At 44.5% G+C, this 25,646-nt stretch overlaps 1 protein-coding gene across 4 annotated transcripts in view; it reads left to right on the forward strand.

Moving 5' to 3' along the window:
• AIG1 (androgen induced 1) overlaps positions 1-25,646 on the forward strand; it is a 193,688-nt gene that overhangs the window by 140,288 nt on the left and 27,754 nt on the right. The window contains exons 1-2 of one of the 4 annotated variants that reach the window (XM_075126786.1): positions 15,204-15,331; positions 16,132-16,325. The exons of the other annotated variants lie outside the window; for them this stretch is intronic. Coding sequence (XP_074982887.1) covers positions 15,229-15,331; positions 16,132-16,325 — 297 coding nt within the window. The 5' untranslated portion in view covers positions 15,204-15,228. Of the gene's footprint in view, positions 1-15,203; positions 15,332-16,131; positions 16,326-25,646 lie in introns of those variants that run through there. 4 annotated transcript variants of the gene reach the window in all.

Below are 25,646 nucleotides of genomic sequence, written 5' to 3' on the forward strand. Positions count from 1 at the left end.
AGCCGGTATCAAGTGGAGTGCCCCAAGGGTCGGTCCTGGGGCTGGTTTTGTTCAATATCTTCATAAATGATCTGGAGGATGGTGTGGATTGCACTCTCAGCAAATTTGCGGATGATACTAAACTGGGAGGAGTGGTAGATACGCTGGAGGGGAGGGATAGGATACAGAAGGACCTAGACAAATTGGAGGATTGGGCCAAAAGAAATCTGATGAGGTTCAATAAGGATAAGTGCAGGGTCCTGCACTTAGGACGGAAGAACCCAATGCACAGCTACAGACTAGGGACCGAATGGCTAGGCAGCAGTTCTGCGGAAAAGGACCTAGGGGTGACAGTGGACGAGAAGCTGGATATGAGTCAGCAGTGTGCCCTTGTTGCCAAGAAGGCCAATGGCATTTTGGGATGTATAAGTAGGGGCATAGCGAGCAGATCGAGGGACGTGATCGTTCCCCTCTATTCGACATTGGTGAGGCCTCATCTGGAGTACTGTGTCCAGTTTTGGGCCCCACACTTCAAGAAGGATGTGGATAAATTGGAGAGAGTCCAGCGAAGGGCAACAAAAATGATTAGGGGTCTGGAACACATGAGTTATGAGGAGAGGCTGAGGGAGCTGGGATTGTTTAGCCTGCAGAAGAGAAGAATGAGGGGGGATTTGATAGCTGCTTTCAACTACCTGAAAGGGGGTTCCAAAGAGGATGGCTCTAGATTGTTCTCAATGGTATCAGATGACAGAACGAGGAGTAATGGTCTCAAGCTGCAGTGGGGGAGGTTTAGATTGGATATTAGGAAAAACTTTTTCACTAAGAGGGTGGTGAAACACTGGAATGCGTTACCTAGGGAGGTGGTAGAATCTCCTTCCTTAGAGGTTTTTAAGGTCAGGCTTGACAAAGCCCTGGCTGGGATGATTTAACTGGGAATTGGTCCTGCTTCGAGCAGGGGGTTGGACTAGATGACCTTCTGGGGTCCCTTCCAACCCTTATATTCTATGATTCTATGATTCTATGACATCACATTCCCTTTTCCCAGAGAAGTGTAACAATGGCCTGACGAGTGGAATTGGAGGGCTGTCTGTCATTGAAAACCATGTGCTGTTCCACAAGCAAAGTAACCAACTATTTCTCTTTTGTAAATTACATAAAATTGTAAAGAATGTTATTTGTTAACAGGTGGATTCTCCAACCAGAAACTTTTCCTTAATCTCCCTTTTTATGTTCATTCCTGTACTGTACCCCAGAACCAGAACTGTATCTACTTTTTAACCTACTGCTTCTCACTGAGGGTATGTCTACACTACAAAATTAGGTCAAATTTATAGAAGTTGATTTTTTAGAAAGCGATTTTATACAGTCGATTGTGTGTGTGTCCACACTAATGCACTAAGCGCATTAAGTCGGTGGAGTGCGTCCACAGTACCGAGGCTAGTGTCGACTTTCGGAGCATTGCACTGTGGGTAGCTATCCCACAGTTCCTGCAGTCTCTGCCGCCCATTGGAATTCTGGGTTAAGCTCCCAATGCCTGATGGGGCAAAAACATTGTTGCGGGTGGTTTTGGGTACATGTTGTCAGTCGCCCCTCCCTCTGTGAAAGCAACGGCAGACAATCGTTTCACACCTTTGTTCTGTGTGGGCGCAATATTGCTTTCAGCAGACGGTGCAGTAGGACTGCTAACCGTCGTCGTCGTCATCCACTGCTTCCACTGCCACTCTGCTCTCCTGATTCTATGAATCTACGTCGCAGGTCCTCTATATGACTGTCGTCATCCACCGCTTCCACTGGGACTCTGCTCTCCTGGTGGTCTCGCAGGGCCGCTTCCGCTGCAACTCTGCTCAGCTGCTCTTGTTTTGCCATACCATGGCAAGCGTGCAGCCCACTCAGCTGTTGTGTCCTGGCAGCAGACCAGTGCAGCAGGTCTACAAAACTGGTCATCCAACCACCACTTCCCCTGCAACCCTGCTCTCCTGCAGACCCCATACCATGGCAAGCATGGAGCCCGCTCAGATCACCGTGACAGTTATGAGCATTGTAAACACCTCGCACATTATCACGCACTATATGCAGAGCCAGAACCTGCAAAAGCAGGCGAGGAGGCGATGGCAGCGCAGTGACAAGAGTGATGAGGACATGGACACAGACTTCTCTCAAAGAATGGGCCCCGGCAATTTGGCCATCCTGGTGGCAGTGGGGCAGGCTCATGCCGTGGAATGCCGATTCTGGACCCGTGAAACAAGCACAGACTGGTGGGACCGCATAGTGTTGCAGGTCTGGGATGATTCCCAGTGGCTGTGAAACTTTCACATGTGTAAGGGCACTTTCATGGAACTTTGTGACTTGCTTTCCCCTGCCCTGAAGCACAAGAATACCAAGATGAGAGCAGCCCTCACAGTTCACAAGCGAGTGGCAATAGCCCTCTGGAAGCTTGCAACGCCAGACAGCTACCGGACAGTCGGGAATCAATTTGGAGTGGGCAAATCTACTGTGGGGGCTGCTGTGATCCAAGTAGCCAGTGCAATCACTGAGCTGCTGCTATCAAGGGTAGTGACTTTAGGAAATGTGCAGGTCATAGTGGATGGCTTTGCTGCAATGGGATTCCCTAACTGTGGTGGGGCTATAGATGGAACGCATATCCCTATCTTGGGACCGGACCACTAGGGCAGCTAGTACATAAACCGCAAAGGGTACTTTTCAATGGTTCTGCAAGCGCTGGTGGATCACAAGGGATGTTTCATCAACATCAACGTGGGATGGCTGGGAAAGGTACATGACACATGCATCTTCAGGAACTCTGGTCTGGAGTTGGACCAGAAAATAACCATTGGGGATGTTGAAATGCCTATAGTTATCCTTGGGGACCCAGCCTACCCCTTAATGCCCTGGCTCATGAAGCCGTACACAGGCAGCCTGGACAGTAGTCAGGAGCTTTTCAACTATAGGCTGAGCAAGTGCAGAATGGTGGTAGAATGTGCATTTGGACGTTTAAAAGCGCGCTGGCGCAGTTTACTGACTCGGTTATACCTCAGCGAAACCAATATTCCCATTGTTATTACTGCTTGCTGTGTGCTCCACAATATCTGTGAGAGTAAGGGGGAGACGTTATGGCAGGGTGGGAAGTTGAGACAAATCACCTGGCCACTGATTATGCACAGCCAGACTCCAGGGCTGTTAGAAGAACACAGCAGGGCTCGCTGCGCATCAGAGAAGCTTTGAAAACCAGTTTCATGGCTGACCAGGCTACGGTGTGACAGTTCTGTTTGTTTCTCCTTGAGGAAAACCCGCCCCCTTGGTTCACTCTGCTTCCCTGTAAGCCAACTGCTCTCCCCTCCCTGCTTCGATCACTGCTTGCAGAGGCAATAAAGTCATTGTTGTTTCAAATGCATGCATTCTTTATTAATTTGTCACAGAAATAGGGGGATAACTGCCAAGGTAGCCCAGGAGGGGTAGGAGAGGAGGGAAGGACAAGGCCACACTGCACTTCAAAACTTACTGAATGCCAGCCTTCTGTTGCTTGGGAAGTCCTCTCGGGTGGAGTGGTTGGGTGCGCGGAGCTCTTCCCCCTCCCCCTGCAGTCTCAGGCGTCTGGGTGAGGAGGCTATGGAACTTGGGGAGGAAGGCGGTTGGTTACACAGGGGCTTCAGTGGCAGTCTGTGCCTTTCCTGCACCTCAACCATACGCCGGAGCATATCAGTTTGATCCTCCAGTAGCCTCAGCATTGTATCCCGTTTCCTTTCATCATGCTCCCACCACCTTTCCTCTTGACCTCACCACCTCTGCTGTTGCTCCAGCCATCTATCCTCTCGCGCATCCCTCCTGTCCTCGCGTTCATTTTGTGCTTTCCTGGACTCTGCCATTGTCTGCCTCCACGCATTCTGCTGAGCTCTTTCAGTTTGGGTGGACTGGATGAGCTCAGAGAACATTTAATCGCGAGTGCGTTTTTTTCGCCTTCTTATCTGTGCTAGCCTCTGGAACGGAGATGCTAGTCACAGCATTGAAACATTTGCAGCTGCGGGAGGAAAAAAAGGGTGAGTAAAATTGAAAAAGACACATTGGTCATTTAAAAGGAGGGACTGATGTTTTTGGGTTAACGTGCAGCACAAACCCAACTAACCCCCACACACACCTAATTCTCTGGAATGATTGCTTCACCCCTCCCCCTACCGTGTGGCTAACGGTAGGGATGATTTCTTTTCAGCCATAGGCAAACAGCCCAGCAGGAATGGCTACCTCTGATGTCCCCTTAATAAAATTCCCCTGTTTCAACTAGGTGACTATGAATGATATCACTCTCCTGAGTATAACACAGAGAGATAAAGAACGAATGTTGCTTGAATGCCAGCAAACACCGGGACCACACGCTGCCATGCTTTCTTATGCAATGATTCCAGACTACGTGCTACTGGCCTGCCATGGTAAAGTGTCCTACCATGCAGGACACAATAAGGCTGCACTCCCCAGAAACCTTTTGCAAAGGCTTTGGGAGTACCTCCAGTACAGCTTCATTGAGATGTCCCTGGAGGATTTCCACCCCATCCCCAGACACGTTAACAGACTTTTCCAGTAGCTGTACTGGCCGCGAATGCATCCCAAGTCTTCAGGGCAAATTAATCATTAAACACGCTTGCTTTTAAACCGTGTATTATATTTACAAAGGTACACTCACCAGAGCTGCCTTCTCCGCCTTCAAGGTCCGGGAACCCAGGTTGGGAGGGTATTGGCTCCAGGGTGATAAACAGTTCCTGGCTATTGGAGAGAACGGTTTCTCCGCTTGCCTGGTGTGCGCTATCTTCAACCTCTCCCTCCTCATCATCTTCCTCATCCCCAAAATCCTCATCCCTGTGGCATGAGACTCCCCCCTTGCAGGAGTCCACGTACAGGGGTGGGGCAGTGGTAGGGGCACCCCCTACAATTGCATGCAGCTCATCATAGAAGTGGCAAGTCTGGGACTCTGACCCTGAGTGGGTGTTTTCCTCTTGGGTTTTTTGGTAGGCTTGCGTAAGCTCCTTAAGTTTCATGCAGCACTGCTGTGAGTCCCTGTGATAGCTTCTGTCCTTCATGCCCTTGGAGATTTTTTCAAATATTTTGGCATTTCATCTTTTGGAACGGAGTTCTGATAGCACAGATTCATCTCCCCATACAGCGATCAGATCCAATACCTCCTGTTCGGACAATGCTGGAGCTCTTTTGCAATTGTGGGACTCCATGGTCACCTCTGCTGATGAGCTCTGCATGGTCACCTCTGTTGATGAGCTCTGCATGGTTACCTCGGCTGATGAGCTCGCCACACTGGCAAGCAGGAAATGAAATTCAAAAGTTTGCAGGGTTTTTCCTGTCTACCTGGGCAGTGTATCCAAGTTCAGAGTGCTGTCCAGAGCTGTCACAATAGAGCACTGTGGGATAGCTCCTGGAGGCCAATACCATCGAATTGTGTCCACACTAACCCAAATTCGACCCAGCAATTTCGATTTCAGCGCTAATCCCCTCGTCGGGGAGAAGTACAGAAATCGATTTTAAGAGCCTATTAAGTCGACAAAAATGGCTTCCTTGTGTGGACAGGTGCAGGGTTAAATCAATCTAATGCTGCTAAATTCGACCTAAACTCGTAGTGTAGACCAGGGCTAAGAAACCTTCTTGCTATCTATTAATGAGAAATGTAATCAAGGTAAAAAAATATATAAGCATAACAAATCTCACCTTGCAAATACATAGTACTCTGTTTAACCGGGCAGTTCCAGAACTACTGTGCAATGTATGTGATACCACAAAGGATGAAGCAGCTCTGAAAAGCTGCGAGGTAGCGGTCATGCCCTCAGGGAGTTGTTTGAATGATACAAGATTTGTAACTTGATTTGCTTGTGGGCAGCTTTGGATCGAGGACGGGTCTGAATTAGAAGTGGTTTTCAACCTGCGTAGGCAGTTTCTGTTGAGCCTAGTTGTACTGAGTTCTTAATAAAGCTGTAGTTACTTTTCTAATTCACCGTCAGACTCTTCATGTGTTGGTCCAAACACAGCACAGGATTTTCAAATCTTTGTTCAGAAAAACATGATAGAGATTGAGGGTTAGATTCCCTGCCCCACTCTGTCTCCCAGCATGGGGGAAGTCCCCTGGGGTGTCAACCTTCTAGCTCACTCTCTGCTTAGGGGCCACATCATGGATATGTTAGGGATGGACTGCTCTAACCTGTGCCAGAGCTGGGCAGAGCATCATAGCTCATCTTAAGTGATCACTCTCCTTACAGTGTGTATGATAACACCCATTTTTTCATGTTCTGTGTGTATATAAATCTCCCCACTGTATTTTCCACTGAATGCATCTGAGAAGTGAGCTGTAGCTCATGAAAGCTTATGCTCAAATAAATTGGTTAGTCTCTAAGGTGCCACAAGTCCTCCTTTTCTTTTTGCGAATACAGACTAACAGGGCTGCTACTCTGATAGCTGTAACTGGCTCTCTGATGGCACTGCCTCTCTGTTGTGCAGAGCAGAAAGTTGGGGCAGCAGAAAACGTGATGCAGAATCAGGACGCCACGGCATTGTGCTCTCTCTCAATCAGCAAAGACAAATTTTGGATGAGTGTTTTAATATTTCGATTTTTCTAGCCCAGAAATGATTTAAGTTATTCACAATGAGAACGCCGATATCTCAAATAGGGTAGCTGCCACAGGTGAACTGCCAAAGGCAAAACATCCAAGTACACAAATATATGCTTAGTGACCTAATTAAACAAAATTTGTACATTCCGTTCAAAACTCTGAGAGCATTTGAATTTATTTTCTGGTTTGCATATTTATCTTGCCATTGTAACTATAAACAACTGCCCACTGAGTTTTCATTCTACAGCACTTGGTCTCATCATCCTTTTAAAATATGATTAAAAGAAGTGAGATGGTACAGGAGATCAGTGCACTTTTCACTCCCAGGGAAGAAAGTTTAAGTGTAAATTAGTCCAGTGGTCTCATCTTAGTTCTTTGTTCTATTTTTTCCACAGCATAGAACAGTACAATAAAGCACTCTGTGCTCAGTTGAGGCAAAGGACTGGAATAGTAAAAGTCAATAATATAGTAAAAGTGTTTAAAATTAAGATATTCAGCCAAATTCTTTGTCATAGTGCAATTTGTCATAATGCAATGATGCTATGCCACAACTCACATCTGAGACTGACAGCACAACATTGTGACATAAAGTTAGTTGCCAAGCAAAACTATTTATAATGCAAAATTATGCTGGGATAGTTCTTTGCAAGAAAAAGTATTGTCCTGTCAAACTCAGAATGATCCGAAAAAAATTGGGTCCCCATACATCGGGGAATTGCGAAGGTAAAGCTGTTTGTGAAAACGTATACAGTATCTATCTGTGTTCAGTTTGGCTCAAGTCATTGGTATTAGCACACACTCTCTCTCACACACACACTCACTCTCTCACACACACATGCACATACACACACAGAATAAAGTTAATAACTATGGAGAGAAGAGTAGCATGAAATTGACAAGGCGGGAGAGAGAATGCTGGTTACAGGACAAAGATGGAGTGGTTTGATGTGATGGGTGTATAATTAGCACAATCCAACAAAGCAGAGGCAATTGTGTCAGTTCTTTTTCTAGACAACATTTTGATTATGTGCCGTAGCAGAGTGTACTAAAATGGTATCTATTTATACATTAGTAATAAAGGGAGCACACAGCTTCCAAAGAATATGCATTCATTTTAATATCTTTATTCTGTGAGCCTTGAACTAAATTAACTGCTGTTTGTATTGTGGCTTTGGTGGTATTTGGTACTCTAATTAGGATAGATCAGTGCACTGAAGCCAATATTCCATATGTGTTTTGGGTCTGAGTTGGGAGTGTTAAATGTTGGAACAAATTTCATCTACAAAAAAAGCTGAATCAACTGAAAATTATATTTTTAAATTAAAGGAACAGTTAGGGTTTATTTAATAAAGTGAGCCGGACAGTTCTATGGGTTACAAAATTAGGCTGAAGGTCACCCGTATTCTCTGCAAGTTTGTATGTGTGTACATGGAGCGATGGCAAGATTTGTTGATTTTTATTTATTGATTTTGCTAGCAATCTCTTAAATAGAAAAGATAGTTATGGGTGTGTTATGGGAGCCATAGATGAGAGCAAAGTGTGTGCAAATTTCAGGATGAGTATTTGTCAATCAACATACAAACCCCCTCAGTATACTGAGGGCAGTGGTGTAGTTAAATACTTCAGTATAGCCAAAACATACATACAGTAGAGTGAGTAATGGATGCAAACCTAGATGTGGAATGGAGTGTTTATAAAGGAACAGGTTGTCCCTGTACTCAAAAGGACAGGATAGATGTGTTAGGGCCAGGGGTACTCCTGAGGGAATTCTGTGCCAAAACATTAAAAATTCTGTGCACAATATTGCAAATTTTTTCATATTTTATTTGTCAAAATAACATGATATAATCATATCAGTGTTTATTATTTTGGTAATTTATTTCAAAATACCTGTCAGCAGGTATTTCTGTAAGAATACAGAGACAAAAAAATTCCTCCCGGAGTAGAGAGTTAAACTACGACAACCCAGTTCCTGTTTCTCTGCCCCCTCCCCCGACAGCCCAGCAGGGGGCCAGACACCCACACCCCCTCCCCACCAGAACGCAGCTGCACCTCCCCCCAGTCCAGAGACTCGCACGCATCTCCTAATCTCCACCCCGCAGACCTCAGCTGCAGGCCCCCCACACTCAGATACACGTACCCCATCTTCCCCCAGAGCCCAGAGATCCAGAGGGAGAAACAGCCTGATGTTGGTTCCTGGGCTTGTATGGCGTTTCCTATGCCTCCTTCCTTCAGGGCGTGCTGAGAACTGTAGCTGCCAGGAACCCTCCAGCTACATCCTCCTCCCCCTCTCAAGCTGTCTTCTACTTGCAAGCTGTGCTCTGCTGCATCCAGTGGCCCCTAGTGGCGGCCAGTAACTCTGCAGCCCATTTCTGTGGAGGAAAAGGAAATTCTGCACAAAAAACATTAATTTCTGCACAAATTTTGCATGCACAGTGGTGCAGAATTCCCCCAAGAGTATAGGGGGAGGAAGGGTAAAAGAAACTTCCCCACCTTCTTGCACACATCACACAAGGGCGAGGGCAATCACAGCTGCTGATACTAGGAGAGCACAAGGACTGCTCCCCTTTTGATTCAAATTATCCCACAGTGTGTGAGGAGAAGGTGGGATCATGACCCTCTTCTCTTTGCACTAGCCCACAAAGCTACCCGGTTATGCTTGGGGGAGAAGGGTGCTCCAGCCCCAGGGATGTTGCAATGTGTACACTCACTTTGCATTTTGGATTATTTGGGAAGGTATTGTGCCCTGAAGTTCTAGGTCTCCCAAAGCATCCCCGGGACCACGTTCACCTGTGGGGCAAGGAAACTACTGCACTTGAGATATTGGACTTCTCATGGTGAATGCCCCTATTCAGGCTGAACTGAAGTCCCAGGTTATGTTTAATTGATTTTTAGAAAATAATCTCTCATTAAGGGCTTGGCTCTACAGGGTGGGGGGGGGGGGGGGTGCTAAACCAGATTAAGTCCAATTAAACCACTTTGAAAGTGCTTACATACACACAATGTAATTCAGTATAAAACACTAATTCTGTATTTATTGGGAACTCCAGAGTCCTCTTTCAAAGTGAACTACATTTGCTGTGAATTGAATTGGTTCAGTCTGTTGTTTATGTGCAAGTAATACTGCTGTGTACTGCTTTGGCAGTCCTGCAACAGCTATCTTACACTGCTTTGCAGGCAGCCATTAGTGACCTGTCTGTTTACTGTGTGCACCCCACTTCTCTAGTGTCAAGATGACTGGATGCCCCCTCCCCCATTTTAAAAACTGACACGGGGCCAAAATTTGACCACTTGCTCTTGGATTTGAGTGTATCAGCACGGTGCAGTAGAACTCCAGAAGCCTTACAACAGGCCTGGGGCAGTCACTTGGAGCCGTGCTGAGACCCTGGAATTTATTGCCATCTAGGGAGAAGTGACTGTGCAGGAAGATCTTGTGACCAGCCATTCGAATAAAGATCTTTTTATGGGCATCACTAAGCAGACGACTGTGAGGGGGCACAGCCGGGACACTGACCAGTGCAAAGAGCAGACAGCTCAGGATGACTTATATTCAAACCAGGGAAAGAGTCAAGTAGTGGAATTGTGACCTGTCCATTTTTTGAGGAGCTGGACAGGATTTTCCACAATTACACAGCCTCCCAACCCAAGAAAGTTGTGGACCCTGCTGCCCTCTCTCTTTCCACCCCCTCTACCCTCTGCAAGGACAACCAGCAAGTCTCACTGGAGGATGAGCAGTGGGAGGCCAGTGAAGAGCTATCTCTGGAAAGCCAGGATCTCTTCAGGCCTGAGGATCTTGAAGCCAGCCAGGTAGATGTCAAGCCCAATTCCTGTTGTGCAGCAGCTGAGTCCAATTCCTAGCCAGAAACCCAGGCCAGGAGGCATGGGGGCGTTGCACCTATTGAGGCTCTGGGGATGGGCGGGCACAAGCCCGTCCACATCTAAAGGTCCCCCCCACCCCCGAGCTTAATGGGAGGAGCCACTGGATCCAAGCATCAAAAGATTAGGGGGGACAACAAATGAAAAAACAAGGACAGGAGTGAGGGTCACTGGTTCAAAAGCAGGAGGATCCTCTCAAGGGAACTTCAGCATGTAAGTCCCTGTCTTTATTATTGTGCTATATGAGCATGCTAGCTTCTGTTCCAGGTGGCCCATGGCCACAGCCATTTTAGGCAGACGTGAGCTAGGAACCTTTCAGAGTCTCCAGCTCCCGCCTCCCTCTCTTCCTCACCCAGCCCACACTGTCCATTTGGCTCCCTTGTACACATTTTCAAAATGACGGCTGCTCCAGGTGGGCAGTTGGCCTCTGTTTCATTCTAAAGCCCTGACTATCGGCTGTTTGTGAGCCCACATAACCTGCATTCTTACAGTGAATGCTTCAGACAGTCATTGCAGAACCCTGTCTGTTTTTCTCTGCTCGTTCTCCATGTCTGCAAGGGAGATCAAGCAGAATCTAACACTGAGAAATTGCTCAGTTTTGGTCTGGATATTATGGGGATAGCTGCTCAGCCATTCCCCCCGGTATAGCTTGCACCTCCTTTCCACTCCCACAGCACTTCTGGGGGGACCATCCTAATGAATAACTTCACAGCATATCTCTGTCTTACTGGTCTGCCCTTTGGCTTTTTGAATAAGGCCATTCTCTGCCTCCCAGTCACCCACTTCAGTGTAATGTCATCAAGAGTCAGGACAGCCTAAAGGGGATGTAGAGGGAATTACTATTCAGTTTACCCCCAGATACCCCACATTAATCCCTCTGACACCATATAAGCAAAAACCCAAACTGGAAACATAATTCCCAACACATCCCCTCCACCTTGCTTTTAAGGCACAACAGCAAACCCCAACAGCATATACTGCACTGGCAATAATCCCAGTACAACCCTCCTCATGCATACACCACTTAACATCTCTGAGGTTCCCTCAAGACTGGAAAGAATCTCAGAGAGGGAAAGTCAGAAATGCATATAAAAAAAAGCTATCACGGCATCTTTGGAATGTGAACAATAACCACTTGTGGGTTTTTCCTACTCCTACCCCCCAAAGCACCTGCAGCAGCCAGGGCAGGGCCTTTATCAACAGCTCGGTGTCTGGCTAACCTGAGAGGTGGAAAACAGAAAACTCGGGATGAAGTGTTTGCAGACATCACTGCCGAGTCCCAAGGAAAAATGAAAATAGCAGAAAGGGGGAGGCAGCACTTGAGGACGCAGCTGGAAAAAGAAATGGAGCTCCAGAGAGATCTTTGGACTGGCCAAAGTCTGTGTCGCAGTGGCCAGGGACAGTGCGGCCATGGCAAAAGACAGCACAGTATTGGAAAAGACAGGGAGATGCAAAGGCAAACCCTAAGGAGGCAATACAGAGCCAGGAAGCTCTGCTGCAGTACATGTTCTGTAGCCCCTGAACCAGGGCTTAAATTCAGCTGGAGCTGGCTGGAGTGGAGCTCTGGTAAATATTTTCAAACCCGCAGGTCTGAAGCCTGAGCCCTGGCGTCTCCTACAGGTCTGAAGCTCCCAGCCTTGGTGCCTCTCGCGGAGCTGAAGCCCTGTGCCCCAGGAAATACTCTGTGAGAATTTAAGCCGTGCCCTGGACAATACAGGGTACTAGGAATGCCAGCAACTCCTCCACTCTGTACCCCTGGAGCTGTGCTCCTAGAGGCCTTTCCCTTCATTGAACCAGGGCACTGAGAACAGCTGAACCTGGGAGCCCAGCTCTTTTGAGCCAACTAACAACCCTGGTAACATCAAGCCTCACCGCTCAACGACAGAAGACTCAGGAACAAGAAGTGGCAGAGGGAAGGCATATATCTGTGACTTGAATCCCCCTCCCCTGGATGTGTTCTGCCCTCCACGGTACTGTACCACTGTGAATTTTTGCTTCACTCGTGCTCTAATTTAATACAGTATTTAATAATAAAAACTTGATAACATTCATTTATGAGGAGTCATCAGTGTATTCTAAGCACAGACCTGAGGAAAAATAAGGATTCCCACAATGCTGCACTTCCACCACCCAGAAACAACATTGATCCCAATCCATCCCACCCCTAGCCCGCCTGATGGCTTAGTAGCTGGACGTTCAGCTGCATAGTCTCAGGCCTGAGACTCAAAGTACGATGAATAGGCATTCCATAATAGTGTTGCCCTGGCTGTTTCCATTTTCTATTGGATGCCTTGCTGGCTGCTCAAACCACTGAGCAAGTCCCTGCACCTCCGCCTCCCACCCATTGTTAAGGCTTTCTCCCTTAGTCTCACAAATATTGTGCAAAGTACAACATGCTGCTAAATCTTTGGCACATTTTTTTCTGCTGCTTCCAACTTATTCCACAAACAGCACCACCTTCCTTTCAGATGGCCAGATGCACATTCCACTGCCATTCTGCAACTACTGAGGTGATAGTTAAACTGTTCCCTCCTTATCTCCCTTTGAATGGCATCATGACCAGCAAAGCCAGAGGATTAGTCAGGTTTCCCTGGATAACCAGAGCAATCTCCACACCATTACTGTCCATAGTGATCCTGAAGGCAAGCAGTCCGTTCTCCATTAAGATCGATAGAGCGGAGTTCCCAAAGCTCTTAGCAGCATAGACCTTTACATACTTAAATGCAAGGTGGTCTGGAAACTTGCCAGGATAATGGAGCACCATGGAGAAATACCCCTTTCAGTGTATAAATTCTGTGCCCTAGGGAAGAGGAGGCAAATAATAGGCACATGGGTCCTTATTGCTCCAATACGGTTTGGGAATGCCTTGTGGGCAAAAGCCATCAGCAATCTCCTGAGCATTTCAAGCTTTACAATCTGGTACAACGGTACCTTTTCCTTGGCATCACACACTTGCGTGACAGTTGCCCCAGTGGTTGACCTCCCCAATTGTGTGGCTATCAACTGGTAGTATTTGGGTGTCGTCAGCTTCCAGATGGCAATGGCGACCCGCTTCTCCATGGATATGGGGTACTGCATGTTGATACACTGCCACTGCAGCTCCCAGGATTGAGACTCCTATCTCAAAAAAGGGTGCCTTCGCCATCCTGAAATTCTGTCTCTATTGCTGGCCATTTCAGGTCGGCAGACCAATTCTTTCCCACCAATCCACATTGGTTTCTCAAGCCCAGAAGCGGTGCTGTCCAGTGTGAAGCTGTTCCAGGAATTGCTCCTCTAGTATCAGTTGCTCTGTGTCCTCCTCTTTTTCATTCTTGTCCCACTTCCTCTGCCACCACTGAATCTGCTGCTGCTGCCAGATCTTCCACTCAGTGGTGCAGCTGGTGAAGTTCAATGCTGAATTAATCTGGCTTTAAGAGCTGAAATACACTCAAGCAGCCTCTGCGTACTTGTGATTACCAGCAGAATAGCGCAGAGTATTCTTGAGTCTATGCTGACCCACAACCATTTGAAAAGTCTGCCTGGAAAGGAAGCATGGGGTCAAGACAGTGGAAACATGGGATTTTTAAAAACTTTGAACGCAACTGGCTTCTGCTAAGCAGAGCAAGAAAAATCCCAGAGCGCATGCTGCTGAGCAGTGACGTAAAGGACCAATGGGATACCTTCTGAGAATGCCGCACACTTAGCGTGCGGCAAGCCACTGCCATGTGCACACAATGATGTGAATTGAAAGAAGGCGTAGCGTCCTGTGTGCATGCTATTACTGTGCCTTCCATGCTGAGTTAAACAATGTGTGTCAATTCACTCCGGTTTAAACCCTCCCCCTCCTCAGTGGAGACAAGCCCTAAGACATGTGTTGAAATACAGGAGTCCTTTTTTTAACAACGTACTTTTATTGTTTAAATGTAGATCTATATTTTTAATACAAAAACCAGGAAGCCTGCCACAACTCAAGCTGGACCCTTAATTCCCAGGCCCCAAGAGTTAGGGCTGCCTCAGTCAAATGTCATGTGATCTCTGAAAGGCTCCTTCCTCCAATCGCTACTGCTTGCACTGACGAAAGCTCCTGGAAGGTGGGAAGTCTTTCAGATTAATTCTTCAGATGTCTCTAAGCCTGGATCTTCCTTCTTTTGATGTCCTCAGATGCTCCCTAGGACTTCTGGGGCTGTTTGAGCTCAGCCCTGAGCTGCCTGCCTGTCCCGTTGGGTGCCATTTCCTCTTCAAAGAACTGTTCTGCAGCTGCTCGGTTCTGTGCAGGGAGCGGAAGCCTTTGAAATTGTTGCAGCTCCATTGCAGTCTGTTGGAGTAACCAGCATTTTAAAAAAAAAGAATAAAAAAAGCTCTCATCTGTTTAAATTAATTATACAGGCTCCAGCAAAGTTTTAAAGTCAGATAGTGAGATGAGAGCTGTTGGGTTTCTGTGTGTGTGGTTTTTAAAAAAATGATTCCTGTTCTGTGCAGCAGATTCCGCTCCCTGCTCAAAATGGAACAGCAATGATTCTTTTTAAAATAAAACTGGGACAGATGAGGAGCTTGAGGGCCAACTGGGCAGCATAAAGGCGGCATAAAGCTGTCTTTGCTCCTCTCTTCCTGGGCTGCCTCTTCTGCGCTGAAGACACTGAATAGAACCTAGCTCACGGGGTGGGGGGGCAAAAGGGCAGCTGCCCCAGGGCCAGCGATTTAAAAGGGCCTGGGGCTCCCGGCCACTGCTACTGCGGCAGCGGCCAGAGCCCCGGGCCCTTTTAAATTGCCGCCGGAGCCCCAGGAGGCACAGGCCATGCAGCGTGGATGGGCTGGCTGGAGGAGGCTGACCCGCAGTCCCACCCCTTCTGCCCGAGGCCCCGCCCCTTCCAGAGGACCAGAGCCAGGCCCCTGTACCGGTAAGTGTTTAATGTTACTTTCACCCCTGGGTGAGCCATACTGATCTTCCTCACTGATGAGTGGGGAGACACAGCTTGTGTCTGGGGAGTGGAAAGATGAATTGGTCAGATGATTATAATACCCATGTAACGGGGTGCACACTGCACCGTGTAGGATTTGGCCCCTTTGGCCCGCTCCTTAAAGACTCAGGGATGCTCCAAGCTGGTGCAACACCTGTGCTCTTTATTTTGTGTCCGGTTCCCACCACCAGTTTCCCACTGTTTACAGGCTATTTACACAGCTTGGCCTCACACCGGCCTGACCAGTAACAGACTAGTAGGCTCCTTTCTCCCTCTGAGCCTTCTCTGATCTTCCCCTCCTGGTCTCCACCCCACTTCCTCCACTTCTTCCCAGTCTTTTAGCTCCTGCTAACGAGGCTGGCAGATGCGGGAAGTTCCCAGCCAAGCACTGGCTATTTACCCAGCCCCAATCCATTCCCCCTGATTGGGGCTGGGGTGACAGGAGCTGATTAAGGACTTTCCTAGCAGCGCCCTGCCTCAAACAGCTCATCAGCACCTTGGCCTTGCAGCCAGGCAGTTTGTGGCTTTAGGGTATGCTGAAAACTAAAAATTAAAAAGTGTTGGCACGCAAACCTGCTTTATTGCTTCATTCCCCTGGTGGGACGAAAGGAATGAAATAATCTTTCCCTGGATGAGGTGCAGATCAGACCAGGATGGTAGTCAGATACTATGCTGAAGAGAGCCATATGAGTACTCAGGCAGAGCAGGACATTTGTTACATCCTGAGCATCTACTCCTAGGCCGAGGATCTGAGCCAGCATGTGCCCAGCTGAGTGTGTGGGAACTTTGTGTGAAACCTATGCAAGAGAAGAGTTTGGATGCTGTGGTGTCCTTGGCACTGTCTATGTGGAAGTTGCAGTCACCAAGAACAATGAACCTCGGGGGGCAGCAGCACCAGACTAAGGAAGGAGGAGGTCCATCTGTTGCTCTAAGGGTATGGAAATCACTAGGGATCTTGGTTCCTTTTGTGCTCTCCTGTCGGCATAATTACTCCACCTCCATGAGAGGCGGAAGCTATGTCGGCAGGAGAGAGCGTCTCCCGCCAACATAGCACCAAAGTGGACAATGCTTAGGTCAATCTAACTCAGATTGCTGGGGGGTGTCTTTTTCACACCCCTGAGCAACATAAATTACATTGACTTAAGCGGTAGTGTAGACCAGCTGTTAGAGAGCCTAGTTTTTGCATGAAGGAAACCTGGGAATAACAGATATTTTCTGTGTGGTTGCATATGGGTCTGAATAATAATATGGAGCAGAAGGTTTCACACACAAAATATATAAAGTATGAGGTTGAGCCAATATGCATCTAAAATAAAACAACAAATAGTTAAACAAGGAAGTAAGTCTATATATTTTATAGGTATTTATAGTGAAAAAGCCATAATGTTTATATTGTACATAAAATAATCAGTAGAGTTAAAATAACATGTTTCAGTTGCATAAGGCATTTTTTCTTAACATCTTTGTCAAGTCACATTAAAGATACCTTACACGTTTATGACTTCTCTAAGTTTAGGATGAAGATGACAACCATCTTGAAATCTGAAGGGTCCTATATCTGTAAGATATCATTAATATATCTTGATGTGGGCATTATAAGAAAAAATGCATCCTGAAATTAGTTTTAACTTTTTTACTGATTATTGTCTGTAAAGTTGTCAGCACTGGAAAGGTACAAGTATAGCTAGTCGGATTTTTTTTCAGAGAGAAATTGAAAATCAAAAACCAAAACATTTTCAGGTTTTTGAAACGGAATTAAAAAAGAAAAGAAAAAAACTTCAGTTTTCAATAACTGAATGAAAATTTTTACTGGAAAAAAACCCTGGCTTTCAAAGAACTGGAAAAAAAATTATTTCAGTTTCAGCATTTCAACAAAATATTTTCATGCGGAGTTTTTGCGGGGTGGAATTAAAATTTTCCATGAAAGACAACTGATAAGTTTTGACAGGTTTCAGAGTAGCGGTCGTGTTAGTCTGTATCCGCAAAAAGAAAAGGAGGACTCGTGGCACCTTAGAGACTAACAAATTTATTTGAGCATAAGCTTTCATGATGAAGTGAGCTGTAGCTCACGAAAGCTTATGCTCAAATAAATTTGTTAGTCTCTAAGGTGCCACAAGTTCTCCTGTTCTTTTTGATAAGTTTTGAGCAACTCTGGCCACAGTCTCTAAGTGGTTTCATAGATATTGCAGAGGAGGTGAGATAGATGCCTACTGGACTCCACTGGTTCTTTTGCTCTTTGGGCATAAGAACAGCCAACCACCTCCACTCTGACATGAGCGAAATGATGGAAGCCATTGTAGTGCTGTGTCATTCGCTCCTTTTATGTCATGTAATTAGGTGAGGAACACCTTGTGTTTAACAGTGTTGAGAGTAGGAGAGATGTTACTAAAGTAATCTGTGGCCTATGGGAAGGAGCACTGGGCTGAGCATCAGGAGACAAGAAGAAGGATGATCTGTAGTGAAGGCACTGGACTGGAACTTGGGTGATCTGGATTCAGTTCTAAGCTCTGCCACAGATTTACTGTGTGCACATTACTTAAGAACATAAGAACGACCATACTAAGTCAGACCAAAGGTCCATCTAGCTCAGAATACTGTCTTCCGACAGTGGCCAGTGCCAGGTGCCCCAGAAGGAATGAACAGAAGAGGTAATCATCAAGTGATTCATCCCCTGTCACCCATTCCCAGCTTCTGGCAAACAGAGGCTAGGGTCACCATCCCTGCCCATCCTGGCTAATAGCCACTGATGGACCTATCCTCCATTAACTTGTCTAGTTCTTTTTTTAACCCTGTTACAATGACTTAATCTCTCTGTACCTGAGTCTACATAGCCTTTATGTGACCTCTCTATTCTTCAGTGTCCCTATCTACTTCACAAAGCTGTTATGAAAATTGTTTATGAAATGCTTCAAGATTCTGAGGTGAAGGGTATGATAGAAGTACAAAGTATGGTGAAGGCTACAGGTAACATGGCAAAATGGTTTCACCCACAGCTTGCCTCTTTGCACAGCTTTTTGGACTGTATTGCAGGGGTCTTCCCATATTGCGCCCATCCTGCTAGGTGGGCTTGCTGACATCAGAGACCAGCTGTCCGTTTTCCATCAAGAGACTGTCAAACTCATAATCTACATGAAAGCAACATTATGTTTGCACAGTTAAAAGCTAAAAAAAGAAAGGAAATGCAAAAGATAAGCTTCATACAGCAATATACAGGCATGTTTCCTATCTAGTGTGTAGTAAATCTGTATAATAAGATTCCACTAATATCACTCTGTGTGTCACTCTGAAGCTTAAAACATCTGTTGAGTCAGTGTGAAGCAATGGAAGCAGTAACTAGCATGGTTGAGAGGTCTTTTTGTTCAGACTATCACCAGGTTCAGTGATCACTAGAATTTGCCATCTGTTACCATCCAGTTTTTAAACTCTCATTAATTTTGACTTTATGAATTACACTTGAGCAGTGTATAGATACAGTAAGGCATGAATCTATGCCATGGCAAAAGTTCTAGACCATTGTGATATCAGAAGTAACTCAACTAATCATTATCCTTACCCTACAACTAATTTAGAAGCCACAATTTCATTGTTTGTATGACGGACACTGCACTGATGGTGGATTACTTGGTCCAATGCCCATACCCATATGCCCAACTGCCACCTGCATCGGTCAACACCAATTCTCCCAGCACAATTCCTCTAGACACAGATCAACACAGCCACCCACACACCACCGCCACCACAAGCATACACAATAACCCCAAACACACATAGTCCCTCACTGCAGCACATGCAATAACCCCAAACATCCTTCTGTAGCCTACAAGGTCTGTTGAGTCAGTGTGAAGTGCTGGAAAGAGCTACGAGAATGATTGAGAGCTCTTTTTGCTCAGAATATCACCAAGGTGCAGTCATCACTGGGATCTGTGGTCTGTTACCATCCAATTTTTATATTCTCCACAATTTTGAGCTCGTTTACACACGTGAATTTACGAATTACAGCTGTGTGACACAGGCTTTCGTTACTAGTACATAAATATGCTCAAAAACATATTAAATTGCACATTTAACAAGAAAAACAGGAAAATAAAATTCTCCTTACTATATATATATATATATATATATATAGTGGCTGAATCTATTCTTTTACGGAAACCTTATCTTTCATATTTTCTGACATTTTTAATTGTAACTCTACAACCTTAAGATTGCGTTCATGAGTAGTTTGTGTTAGGTATCATAATACAGCTGGCATGGTTAACAAAAGAAATCAAATAATGCCTTAATAAAAGTTTGGATGAAAGGCAAAACACCTTCCAGCCACAATAAAAAATGCTGTTTCCCACAAAATGTATGTACCAAGGTGTACTTGGCATATGCCCACTTACAATCATGCAGCAAATTCATAGCTTAGGAAGATGTGTCATTATCAGAATTATTCATCTATATTAAAACAAGGGCAACTGATTTCTTGAGCATACTACACTGCTTAACACTGAAATTTCTCTCATTCTAAGCGTGTGTGTATGATTTAATGTGATGCCATTTGTAAAAAGTATGCCACCTTCTTGAGACCCTTGTATTTATCTGCTTTCAATTAAACCTGAAGTATTTAGAAAGTCTCCTATACTAATCCCATCCAACTTGGAAGCCACATAGCTCATGCATAAGGCTGTCAAACATGAGTAGTTTCAGATGTCAATGCACCAATGGCAGAAATCCAGCAAGAGAGATCAAGGCTTAGTCACTGAAAAATACATGCCAAAACATCTCCGATACATAGCATCGCAGCACCTCATAAGGAAAACATATCGTGAAAGGAAATCAATAACCTCTTACAGGCAATCCGTTTCTGAAATATTCTTGATTAATTATGCCAGTGCATGTTTGGCAAAACTGCTTGATCCAGCATTAACCTAATGCTTTTTGCATGAAGCAGTGTTGTAACTGGTCTCATAAGTCAAACTTGATGGTTCAAGTCAGGCTTTAAAGGTTCAGGTTATAGATTTCTATAATGTCCCTATGTCAGACATAATTGCCTTTACTGCAGCTTGTAGATTTGTGCTGATCAATCAAAATAACATTTCTTTTAACATAAACAATGCCAGATTAAAATAATCTACAATAATTGCACTTACAACGCAAGCTAGTGGAGTGAAGTAGAGTGAAGAAGCTTGAAATACAATGGGCAGAATGTGTTGGAAATGTATAACATAGTTTATGACAAAGCACATTGCTGTATCTTTCTCACAGTGGAATACTTGCTATTTAAAATGTATAGTGCCATACACATCATGCAAAACAAATTACAAATTGGGTTGTTGTGTACATTGATGGTACTGGATTCCTATTTGCCTGCTTCTCTTTGTAATCTCAGAGGGAAAGGGATTACAGGCTTATGTAAAATTGTCTATTATAGTGTGTATGTGTGTAATGTATAAACACATTATATATGTAGTGGCAATAGCCTTGAGATAAATTGTAGAACCATGTGATAAATTGCAGAGTCGTGTGATCGATTACATTTATGCATCTTTGGCTACCTCACCTGAACAATCCACCTCCTCAGAATCCACTTCCAAGTGTTCAGATTTCTGAGCAGCATCTAACAACCCCCACTTGTCAATTTTGGTTGGCGTATTCCTGAGATCTCATCACATGACATAATATTTAATTAAAGATTAATCTTTACTTCCTGGAGACTCCAGGGCAATCCTGGAGGGCTGCAACCCTAGCCACCACTTAAAAATGAAATTGCCAAAGAAATGTTTCTTGCCTTTCCCAAATGTGGAATTTCTGCTCCAAAATTACACTGGTCTGAGGCCCAGGACAAGCAATGTTCAGTCCTGGACTAGTCATAGGTTCAAAGTCCAGTATCTCCAAGCCAGAAACAGGAGCTTTACATCTTTGTAAAGCCAGAAATATCCTTCCCCAAATTACTAAAGCTTTGTTTTAGCCCTGGTAGATTGCAAGGACTTTAAAATGATACATTGCATGTATAAATAAGCTATTTTAGGTCATTTTAAGTGGTTTATAAAAGGTATTGATTATAATATTTCTCTCTATCAGAAACCTGTACAATTGGACTCATGGTACTCAGAGAGCCTGACTTTTCAAGGAGAGGAATACTATTTTTCATATCAGTAGCATTTTCTAAAATAATCTGTAAAATATACCTACAAGGTTTATTTTAGTGAAATGTGGCCTATTAAAACGTGATGGTGCAGTGTGGTAAAAAGATTCCATTGGCACTCATTTGCGCATAAAGTGACCATCCAACAGTCATGCCAATAAAACCTTTATGGTACACATAATTCAGTATATATGCACTGGGCTTGTGATTTTGGGGGCAATTGGAAGAAACAAGGAAATATTTCTCTGGATGGTCCTTTAAAAAGAAATTGGCAGCAGTTTGCAGTAGTTCCAGTATGTGTGTGTGTTGTTATAGTGGACAGGCTGTGGCTGCTCCATAGTGAAGGTTTAAATCCAACTTGCTCCCCTCCCTCAGAAATTCACAGAGGAATATCAACTTCAAAACTGGAAGATTAGGTTTGTGGATGAAATAAAATTTCTATTAAATTTGAGATCAGTTGGACAAGAGGTTCATGAATTATAATACTCATTAAGTAATAATTATGGCACTCATTAACAAGTGGCATTCGCCAAAGTTCAGAAACTCTGCTAGTGGGTTTTTTTTTTTTCTGCTGGTGTTTTGACGTGAAGTGGAAAGTTAAATTCTGGTTCACAGGTACTTTATGGTCTCAGGGAAGAAAGGAGTAGGATCTGTTATTGGAGAAATATGTAGAGTAAATCATTTGCTTGGTTTACTATTTCCTGTACCACACAAAGGGTAATCGGGACAGACATATTACTGTTGTATCACTATATTATGTAGCACTGCAGTTTCAACTGGTGGCACAGAATTGTTGTGGGGTTTTGTTATGTTTGGGGGTGTATTGCACTAAAATAAAAATTTTGCTACACTATCTTGCATTCCACCTTGTTTCAAGCACTAGTGACAAAGATTTTCATGTGGTCCAATTATAGAGTACTATGTATACCTGGAGGAGATACTAAATTATGTAAAGAGAGGAGCTGTGACAAGTGGAAGATACAGAGAAACAGAGATAATAAACGCATCATCAGGTAATGGAGGGGGAAGAGCAGAGAAGGAGTAGCTTGGCTTGACAGAACAGGAGCTGCAAGAGAGCAGCTTGAAGCAACAGGAGCTGAAAGATGGGAGTGGAATAGCTCTGAGGGAGGTAATCAGAGCAGCCTGGGAAAACTGATGGAGGAGGATCAAGGACAGAAGGTAGATCAAAGGAACTCAGAGATGCAGAGTTCCAGAATGTCCCAAAGCTACAAACATTAGTGTCTGGAAACGGTTTTAGCCAACCTTTTGTTACCCTGTCTCCCCTCTGTATGAGAGAGAATGGTCTTGTGGTTAAGGCACTGGACTAGGACTCAGGCTTGAGGTCTGTTCTCAGCTCTGCCCCAGAGTTCCTGAGTGACATTGGGCAAGTCATTTAATGTCCCTCTGACTCAGTTCCTCTTCTGCAAAATGGGAACGATAATACTTCCTTTCCATTCCTTATAGCAATATTATGAGGATAAGTTTATTAATATTTTTGAAGAGTTCAGATACAGCAGTGATTGGGATTATGGAAAAACTATAAATAAATAAACCTAAATAACTCCCACTAATCAACCCAGGAGTATGGTGAGAATGGACCACCATTGCTATTTTAATGTACGGTATGTACTATGTATATCAGAAACAAGGAGGCTGAGGCCGTCAACAATGGGTAGCGGTGGAGAAGCCTACTGTACAATTCCAGTTAATTCAGATGTACAATACCCTGTATATATAGCCACACAAAAGAGGAAGAGAGGGATTTACATGCAAGAGTGTTAATTTTTTTTCCAAAGAGCATTGCACTCTCATATTGATTGAAAATTGTTTTCTCTGGCTCTTGTGGCATTGTGTAGTATGGGTCTTTGTTTAGATCACATAATACTTCTTCCTCTCTTAAACCATACAATAATACTGAATGATCTGTCTGTGGCTGCCTTGGAGTGCATCCTGTGCATCACTGTGTCTCAGTTAATAGTAATAATTTCTCATTTGCAAAAGGGAAAGTGCTGCCAGTGCTCTCGGTCTCAAAAGGTTTCAGACTCACTCAAGGATTCCAATTTATTATATGCCCAGTTCTGATACCCTGCTGTTCTCTGTGTGGATTATGCTGCCTTGGCGGAAGATGCCATCCTTCAAATGACACATAAATATTCCCTGGTCAACTGTTTCAGCTCTCATAAGTTTAATAATCCTGCCCCTTGTCTTATAAGATAGCTATCTAGTTCTCCATTTATCCCAAGAACGGAACACGACGTTATTATGACAGGTTTCAGAGTAACAGCCGTGTTAGTCTGTATTCGCAAAAAGAAAAGGAGTACTTGTGGCACCTTAGAGACTAACCAATTTATTTGAGCATGAGCTTTCGTGAGCTACAGCTCTCTTCATCGGATGCATACTGTGGAAAATACAGAAGATATTCTTATACATACAAACCATGAAAAAATGGGTGTTTACCACTACAAAAGGTTTTCTCTCCCCCCACCCCACTCTCCTGCTGGTAATAGCTTATCTAAAGTGATCACTCTCCTTACAATGTGTATGATAATCAAGTTGGGCCATTTACAGCACAAATCCAGGTTTTCTCCCCACCACCCCCCCCCACAAACCCACTCTCCTGTTGGTAATAGCTTATCTAAAGTGATCACTCTCCTTACAATGTGTATGATAATCAAGGTGGGCCATTTCCAGCACAAATCCAGGGTTTAACAAGAACGTCTGAGCAACAGTGTGGGGGGGGGGGGTAGTAGGAAAAAACAAGGGGAAATACCAATCTACCAATGTGATATATGCCATCATGTGCCAGCAATGCCCCTCTGCCAAGTACATTGGTCAAACTGGACAGTCTCTATGTAAAAGAATAAATGGACACAAATCAGATGTCAAGAATTATAACATTCATAAACCAGTCGGAGAACACTTCAATCTCTCTGGTCATGCGATTGCAGACATGAAAGTTGCGATATTACAACAGAAAAACTTCAAAATCAGACTCCAGCGAGAGACTGTTGAATTGGAATTCATTTGCAAATTGGATACAATTAACTTAGTCTTGAATAGAGACTGGGAGTGGCTAAGTCATTATGCAAGGTAACCTATTTCCTCTTGTTTTTTCCTAATACCCCCCCACACACTGTTGCTCAGACGTTCTTGTTAAACCCTGGATTTGTGCTGGAAATGGCCCACCTTGATTATTATACACATTGTAAGGAGAGTGATCACTTTAGATAAGCTATTACCAGCAGGAGAGTGGGGTGGGGGGAGAGAAAACCTTTTGTAGTGGTAAACACCCATTTTTTCATGGTTTGTATGTATAAAAACATCTTCTGTATTTTCCACAGTATGCATCCGATGAAGTGAGCTGTAGCTCACAAAAGCTTATGCTCAAATAAATTAGTTAGTCTCTAAGGTGCCACAAGTACTCCTTTTCTTTTTGTGACATTATTATGGAGAGCTATTATGCTACAAGTGTGGCTGCCTGCTATTGTGGCAATTTTTAGATATTGTATGTCATTATCCATTGCTAAGGTAAGCACACTGGCAGAGATTTTAAATGTAGTGGAAAGTAGTAGGTTATTTTGCTAATAATATTTTTCATTTCTACAACACCTTTAATCTCACAATGTTTTACATGCCCGTGGGAGTAGGGAAGGGAGGGACATGGATTGCTTCACCCACTCTGAAATGCAGCAGCTGTTTAACAGCACACAACTACATGAGAATTTAGAACAGAAAGTGAAGGATAATGCCATATCTGATTGAAATGGCAGAGAGAAATTTAGAAAAGCAGAATAATATTGGAATTTGGTCAGGACACCAAGGTTAGGAATGTAGGAATTGCCCCACACAGACCAATAGTCCATCTAGTCCAATATCCTGTCTCTGACCAGTACCAGATGCTTCAGAGGGAGGCATTAAACCCTGTTAATGGATAATAGGATGCCCATAAGGGAAGCTCACCCCACCCCAGGAGTTCTCGTGCCCTTACAGAATGTGTCATGAGATTGTATCTTCAATGACCCTAAGTGGTCAGGATCTCAGTTTTGTTTCTTATTCAAAAGACAACACCTCTGACCTCCCTTACTAGTACCATTCTGGAGCATTATTCAGTGTTGGCTGAGAAGG

The sequence above is a fragment of the Caretta caretta genome, chromosome 3, assembly GCF_965140235.1.
Source record: "Caretta caretta isolate rCarCar2 chromosome 3, rCarCar1.hap1, whole genome shotgun sequence".
Lineage (NCBI taxonomy): Eukaryota > Metazoa > Chordata > Testudines > Cheloniidae > Caretta > Caretta caretta.